Source organism: Alnus glutinosa, chromosome 14 (genome assembly GCF_958979055.1).
Source record: "Alnus glutinosa chromosome 14, dhAlnGlut1.1, whole genome shotgun sequence".
NCBI classification, from domain to species: Eukaryota; Viridiplantae; Streptophyta; class Magnoliopsida; order Fagales; family Betulaceae; genus Alnus; species Alnus glutinosa.
Genome location: NC_084899.1, coordinates 4,757,864 through 4,766,421, shown reverse-complemented (window position 1 = coordinate 4,766,421; position 8,558 = coordinate 4,757,864). Strand labels below are relative to the sequence as shown.

The following is an 8,558-nucleotide window of genomic DNA, read 5'->3' as shown; positions in this document are numbered from 1 at the left end:
TTGTATAAGGACCACGTACGTGCTATTACTCTAAAAATTACAAAGGTTTACTTGAGTTATAATTGAAGTTCCTTAAAATCATTTTCAAAACTAGTTTTATCTAGTAAGAAATCAATGTGAAACTGATCATCCGTATGAAGTGGAGGACTGGCCGGGCTGCCGGTGATACACTTTTTTACTGTTCTGATTAATTTGGATATTTCAAATCAATACAATATTGTAATGTTGAAGTTTGTTTGGATACCTTTTATTGTGTTCTAAGAGATTTAAGTGATATTAACTCTTCGATCGAGAGGATGTGCGAACCATAAAGTGTATCTCTTTAAATTGTGGATTTCTTATTGTTGTTTTGCCAGTGGATACATATAAGCCTTTTAAACTGGCATGGACCACGTAAATCTTGGTTCTTGGGGTACTGTCTCGTGTTCTTTTGTTTTCTCTATTAATTTGTTTTTGCTATTCTGTTTATGATCACCCTAAGCATCCATACTTGAAGATCGATTGGTTGACCATCTCCACCGCCCACTTCTCTTGATTGAGCACTGTCATCAATAGGATTCTAGAGTAGCAACATGTCCTTGTAACGATGGCTACCTCTCTCTCTCTCTCTCTCTCTCTCTCTCTCTCTCCCTATAGGAGGTTGTTATTGGTTAATGTCATAAAACAGTACGTAATCCTATTTATATACAGTGTACCATTATGATGATATGATAATGAAAATTATTATTTTGCAATTGCTGATTGAAAGGCTGATTTTAACAGTTACATCAAGTTGTATAACAATCATTTAAGAGTTTATTAAAAAGTATTATTCGCTATAAAAGTTATTGAATAATGCTATATATCTAATATATTGATATACAAATATCATATAACTGTAATACGGTGACAATTTTTTTTTATAAATATGAATTTAAAAGTTAATTTTTACTATTTATCTAAAAATACAATTTAACCACTGACCCAGCTAGCCACCACGTGTGTGTATATATATATATATAAAATTAATTGTAGCCCCACGTAATTAAGATTTAACCACTGACCCACCATGCACATATATATTAGTAGCCCACTGCAGTGCTATAGTGAAGTTACCTCTTTATTTCTCACACTTTTTCTTTCTGTGTAAGCAAAAGAGCTTGTTCTGGTTTCGCAGCTCTCGCTAGTCGCTCCCCCGTTTACTCCTCCAGTGAACAAAACCCACATTTCACAAAAGTGGATAAGACCCTCTCGATTCCATATTTCAAGAAATCATGGACTTGCCAATAACACCCCGCAAGAGATCTGCCTCAAATCTCCGACTAGCTAGCTAATCCCTAGTCGAATTCCTGAGCTCTTTTTCATGTCAAAAAAAGTGTTTCTCTTTCAAAATCATATCTCGTCTTCAGTTTTCTTCTTTTGCATGAACTCTCCAAGCTCAGAAGAACCGCAAGTTTGATCATTCTTTTCCCAACTCTTTTCCTTTGTCTTATATATATATATATATATATATATATATATATATATATATATACATACATATATAGCTGACTAGCTTGCTGTTTATGGACTACTTGAAAGAATTGGAAGGCAAACGAGCCCATGATCCTCACAACCAGAAGATGGCTAAGCCAAGGTGCATATGGGTTCCAGGACCTGTCATAGTCGGCGCTGGCCCTTCAGGTTTAGCCACAGCCGCTTGTCTTAAACAAAGAGGTGTTCCAAGCTTAATCCTCGAAAGAGCCGATTGCATAGCCTCCTTATGGCAGCAAAAAACCTACGACCGCCTCCGTCTCCACCTTCCGAAGCAGTTCTGTGAGCTTCCTCTCATGCCATTCCCCAATAATTTCCCCACCTATCCAACAAAACAACAATTCCTCGCCTATTTAAAGGCCTACGCTGACAGTTTCGACATAAAGCCTGTATTCAACAAAACAGTGGTGAGCGCGGAGCTTGACCATTGCTGCCCGTTTTGGAGGGTCAAGACGAGGGGCTTGAAAAACGAAGAAGCAGAGTACGCGTCGCAGTGGCTGATAGTTGCAACCGGTGAGAATGCCGAGAATGTCGTGCCGCAAATTGAGGGAATGAATGAATTCGGGGGGCCTATTGTTCACACAAGCGCGTACAAGAGCGGAGATATGTTCAGTGAAAAGAGCGTTTTGGTGGTCGGATGTGGGAATTCAGGCATGGAGGTCTGTTTGGATCTCTGCAACTATAATGCTCGCCCCTCCCTCGTCGTTAGAGATTCGGTGAGCATATATATATATTTTTTTTTTTAACTCTTATTGATTCTTCTCATTGCTTTAGATAAATATGAGCCAAAACTCTCCTTGAAGAATTAGCTTAATTATTTTCATTAAGCAAGAAATAATTCTCAAACTTGAGAAAGGAAAGTACTTAGTTTATGATTTAAACTATTGTGTACCATTGGGGTGTTGACTTAATTAGACTGAGGTGTACCAAGGGTTTTACTCCAAAGCAAACGAGAGTAGGGTAATATAGTATGGAAGTTACATAAAGAACTTTTTAGGAGAAGAGATGTCATTTCTTCTCTAACTTTCTTGGAACTTGTTGGCATGCGCAAACTATTGTCAGCAGCCCAAACTCTTATGGCATACAGTCTAATGCACTTTCTTTTTTGTATAAGAATTCTCTCTATAAAATAAAAATATTCCACAGGGAGTGTCAGCGTTTGCAGATTCTTAAGTATGGAAAAATGATATGGAAGCCATGTCCTAGCTAGAAGAATTAAGCACACTGAACACGAACTTTTGGGATTCATCACTGCTCTCATGGCTCTATCTTTAGCCCCTTTTCTAGGCTTTTAACCTCATCTTTTTTTCGTAAATTATGTTGCAGATTCATGTCTTGCCCCAAGAGATGCTGGGAAGATCAACTTTTGGGCTCTCCATGTGCTTGCTCAAGTGGCTCCCCATGCGCCTTGTGGATCAATTCTTGCTTCTAATGTCACGCTTCATGCTTGGCGACACTGCTCGATTTGGACTGCACCGCCCAAAGCTTGGTCCTCTCGAGCTCAAGAGCAAGTCCGGCAAGACACCTGTTTTGGACGTTGGAACACTCGCTAAGATCAAAGCTGGAAACATTAAGGTTCATAATTGACTACTTTCTTTTTCCTCCTCTTTTTTCTTCTTCTTCTTCTTCTTCTTTTTTTTTTTTTTTTTTAATTATTATTGCCATGACTAGATCTCAAGAACACAGTCCAAAGCGCCCCTTTTATATGGGTCGGATAAAACTCGGGTGAAAGTTTTCACCCGGGAGCTTAACTTATAAAATTGTTTTTACTTAAAGACGGGTCAAACTTTAAAGCTATACTTAAAGACACCAAAACTAAAAGTAACTTACTATTCATAATTGATTACTTAGTCCTGAAACTAATTAACCATACAAGATTGACCAGAGAAAAAGCGTAATTTTTCACCCCTCCAATGTGTAGGTATACAAGGCAGTAAAGCGACTAAAACACCATGCTGTGGAGTTTGCTGATGGGACGGTAGAAAATTTCGATGCCATCATTTTAGCCACGGGTTACAAAAGTAACGTACCATCTTGGTTAAAGGTAATTACTAAGTGTTTGATTTAATAAAATATCATATTCATATTCATCCATCTTCATTATAAGAATGAAGAAAAATGAAAAGGCCAGGAGGTTGAAATTTTGTAGTTCTAACTTCTCAGGAGAGTGAAATGTTTTCCGAGAAAGATGGGTTACCTCGGGAACGGTTCCCAAATGGATGGAAAGGCGAATGCGGGCTGTACGCCGTGGGCTTTACCAAGCGTGGCCTGCTCGGCACGTCTATCGATGCGAGGAGAATTGCAGAAGATATAGAGCATCGCTGGAAAGATGAGGCCACCCATTTCAGGGCATTTGCTCGTGCGCCACCACCACAATTATGAAGAACTGAGAAAGGAGAGAGATATAATCAAGGTATGGACTTCCATGGGGCCTTGACCACACAGGTTACGCCAAGAAGGTTCCCCCATTTGTTTAGACTGAAAAAAAAAAAAAAAAAAAACTGTCAAAAACAAAAAGTAGGACATGGGAATTGTAGGATGAGAAGTTGGCCGGGGGAAGAGGGGGTAAAGGAAATTTTATTATAATTTCGTTAAAATATGATTTTTGGATGGAAATAATTGATTAAAACCATTGGATATCATGAAGAGGTGTGATTAGGAAAATTAAAAATTTAGGGTGTTCATAGAACTAGAACTGTATTGAACTTTAGAGGGTGTAGTGTATTTTACTATATATATTTCAGTAAATGTTAATTAGTGGTAGTGGCAGTGGTGGTGATCATGGAATATAAACCATTTTGTTTTAATTGAATTTGTAATATGTGTATAGTACAAATATGATGTTTCCATCAATTCGAACTTGTATTATTGGTTCTCCAATGTAACATTCATTTGTAACTCTCATTGACTAGCTAGAGTACCAATCTAATACATCTATCTACTGAACAATCAAATAAATAGATATCCATCCTTAGCAAATTAAGAGCTACAAAGTGGGGACTATTATATGTCTTATTGTGTGGAAAAGAGAAAGAAAAAGCATGATTTAGTCCCTGTAAAGTTCCCATGAAGATGAAAGTGAAGTGGCCCTCAGGTTATCTTTTGATGCTTTGCAGATAAACTTTTCAATAATTTTCATAATGTATGGGTTCCATCAATCGTTATAATTTTCATTGCCTTATCACTTTGGCCCTTTTTTTTTCTTTTTCTTTTCTTTTTTTCCTTTTATATATCTATATCCCCTCACCAGTTACTAGCTCGGACCACCATTGTTTATTGGAAAATCCATCAATCTCCACCACATCTTGAACCCTGTCAACACTTGGATGGGGTCTCATGTATTTATGGCAAAGTTCTTTTTGTCAATGAATAAGGTCTTATTCATACCCAATTAGTGAAAAAGATGATCGATCAGTGATATATGCAAAAGGGTATGACAAGTTTCTTAGTACATGATCAATTTAACACGCACAGTTTCGTCAAGATCTCGAATAAATTCGGGCAGGTTTGGTAGGTAGCTGGCAAACATATGACATGCATGCGTTTCTTTCTTATCAGCACAGATCCTTCAAATCTACCAAAATCCCTTGTAGATTGGATGTAACCCGTTGTTGACTTCATATGATCATTAGTAGTTTTTTTGTTCTTTCAAAAAATATATATGGGAAACTTGTATTTTAGCCCGAGAAGATGAAACTGCATGTAGCTTAGCTAGAAGGCTAGAAACATGGAAATGGACATTGAATGTAGATGATATGTTCTCGGTGGGATTTGTTCCGACCGAATGGAGTTTATTGTTGAGAAGATACAAATCGAATCTTTGGTTTTCAGAATAAAGACAGTAAACTGGAGAGAGAGAGAGACTATCAACATCAAGAAGTTTCTACTTGTAAAATCGCAGTCTGGACCAGCAAGCGTGGCCTACTAATAATTGCCTGGCCCATCATATCTCATAATGCCACCTTAGCTGCCCCTTAATTCGTTTTGCTGCCGACTATTTCCAATTTTTTTTCTTCAGGCCTAGGCCACTCCAAAGAGAAAAAAATAAAGGTTAATTATATATAAACAAAACTCTAATCTCTTTAGGGGCTAGCTAGCTGGTGCATGTTTCGCCTTCTCCCACTAACATCTCTTTATAATTTAGGGCTTTAAATATCACCAAGAAAGCAAAAAACAATGCCTCGGGATATATAAGCCATTTTCTGCTGCCGAATATATATATATATATATATATACATATATATACATATAGGCTCTTAAGGTCGTTTCAAGCCGTCAACGACGTAATTGAGTTGCCCTACGAAGACAACGTAAATGGTCCAGATTGCACGTGATAGCCACACCGGCATTGCATGTCGCCACCCCGTCGCAGCTTTCCCCACGTTGTACGTACAACTGGCCGTTGCACATGCTCGATCGTGGATTTGGACCATCCGATTGATAGATTTACTGCATTTATTGTGCGTGGTCCAAAAATTTATTGTGGTAACTGTATGATTGAAAATTCTACATTTTTTTTCCAGGACCATTTGCCATTAGTTCAAGATAAAATGCATAACCGCTATGGTGGCTTTTTTGGGTTAGATTGTGATATTCCAATTATTTCACTTCCAGTTCAATTATCACTCTATTTCATACAATCTGCAACCATTTAATAAAGAAAATTAATTTCCTTTCTAAATGTTTGCTTTGATATTTGGTTTCATAGAGATTTTTTCTAATATCTCAACCCTGGCCTGTTGTAGTAGTAGTGTGTGTGTGTTTTAATTACAAATATTTTTTTTTCTTCTTCAGCCCATTTATTTTTCTTTTAATTTCCAGCGAGTTTAATTATATAGTATTGATTTTCTTGCTAGTTTCGGCTCTAGCTAGCTCTTCAGATTCTAAAAAAGCATCAGCTTACTTTGTAAGCTAACATTCTCGCCTATGAAAGGCTCACCAGAGAGCACTTGAGACCTACTTCTTTATGTACTTCCCTTGCTCTTTCTATTGCTCTAAAAATTCTGAGATTATTACTATTCCACAGGGAAAGACAAGGGTTGTTAATTCATTTGTAGTTAGAAGTGTGTCCTTAAGAAAAGCAAATATTATTGTGTAATATTAGGAAGTTGTGTGGTGTCAATAGGCCTCATCGCACCGAGTTGAATATTACGGTAACTTTTGCGTGATTCTATACATTGAAGTGTTGCCCTAATCATCCGCTGTTGAACAGTAAATATCTCCTATAAAACGGTTTAAGCTAGCAATTTTTGGGAGTTGATCATGCGGTCGTAAAGGAAGAGATATTAATTTGCTAATTGTAGAAGGATTCCGAGCAATCTGGAGAAGGCCATCAAACGTGGAGAAAATGGATACCTAGCCTGTCTGAGTATACTTTATTATAATGTAGTGAAAAGGGCAAGACATGCAGGCGCGGGCGAGCGTGTTAAAAGAAGACGACGAATCGTCAGAAGCATTAGGGAGAGTGAGTAGAGGAGTAGTCATGAGGGAAAAGGAATGTTGAGATGGACGCAGCACACTTTGGCTTTTCTCTTCAATATACGGGACCACCACTTGCGTATGGTCTTCTTCAATCATTAGACCATGCCCTTTCTCCTATGGTGAAATTTCTCTTTCTGTTTTCAGGAGCATGAAATCACCATCGTCGGTAAACAGTAATCACATCCACATCGATCAGCTTAAACTATGAAAATAAATGGTCATCATTTAATACATCTAAAAAACGTAAAGCCAAAAATTAGCATGCATGATTGGATTAATATATATTGAACTACAAACAGTCTTGCAGGTGTCGATATTAACAATCAAAATCGATCTGTTTCTATCATCACAAACGTGACAATCTTTTAAATGGTTTTTTGACATCCCTTTGGAATGATGTGGTTATCACTTGAAAGAAACCAAAATTAGTTGATGGCCCAGCTCCTACGCGTACCACGACCCAATGATTTCTAATAATAGCTAGCCCTTTTCACCATTGCTTTGGTGAGGTTGAGCTGAAGAGAAAAAGTGAAGATCTGCAGCAAAATATTCCCTCTCACTTCTCTCCCCAAGAGGGGTTTGAGAGAGATGTACAGCAATTGTAAAAGGTTGCTCCTTATCTTCCCCCGCTTTGATTGGAAGAGAGAATATTTGTGGAGAGGTTTTAAAGGAGAATCTCCAACTCACTAGCTAGGTCACTTTTCTAGTGGCAATATTCGTCGTCTTGATCATCGTCTTGGAATCTCAACGGATATTGAGGGAATCTTCTCTTGCTTCAAATGAGAGTAGTCCAAGAATAAAGAACGAGATCCTCAGACATTTTGGCTTCCATGTTACTTGGGTCTTCAACTTGACCTTCAGTCTCAGTTGCTGGGAGATGGGTGGGATCCACAAAGTTCAGTGTGCACTCAGAATTCTCTCAATTACTCCACAATATATATATATATAGATATTTACATCCTTAACTTTTCTTCCAAGGACACAGGCGGCTGTCCCATATTTACATCCTTAACTTTTCTTCCAACGATACAGGCGGCTGTCCCACTCCGACCAAAATGATACAAATTTATTATTTACTGATCTTCTTTTGCCTATCTTTGTTTTTAAATTTACCATTAGGTTTGAGAATTTAATATAGATCTTATAAATCTAATGATAAATTTGAAACTTAATTATATAAAAAATAGTAATAAATAAGGGATAATTATACCATTGATCTCTGTGATTAACTTAAATTATAAATTATTTTATGTGGTATCAACATGAATTCAAAGATCTCTATGATTGGCTTAATTTACAAATTGATCTTTAAAGTCAAATTTCATTAAAAATTTTGACAGATTCCGTTAAACGCTACGTAAACGCCAATAAAATGGCGATACGTGTTCATCTTAATAATTTTTTTTTTAAAAAAAATTAAATTAAAAAAAAAAAAAAAACAAAACAAAGGGTTTCCACCCCTTGTGGCCTAGGGTAGCTGCGCGGCCACCCCCAATGGTCAGGGGTGGCGGCGCGCCACCCCTAAGGGTCTGGGGTTGCCGTGTGGCTACTCCTAGTAGGGGTGA

General features: G+C 37.5%; 1 protein-coding gene across 1 annotated transcript; it reads left to right on the top strand.

The window, feature by feature from the left end:
* The first annotated feature begins 1,103 nt into the window (after nt 1-1,103).
* LOC133857299 (indole-3-pyruvate monooxygenase YUCCA2-like) lies at nt 1,104-4,416 on the top strand. The gene is made up of 4 exons (XM_062292510.1): nt 1,104-2,228; nt 2,839-3,087; nt 3,434-3,556; nt 3,676-4,416. The coding sequence occupies exons 1-4, from the start codon at nt 1,545-1,547 to the stop codon at nt 3,892-3,894; spliced, it is 1,275 nt and encodes a 424-aa protein (XP_062148494.1). The 5' UTR covers nt 1,104-1,544; the 3' UTR covers nt 3,895-4,416.
* Nucleotides 4,417-8,558: the final 4,142 nt, after the last annotated feature.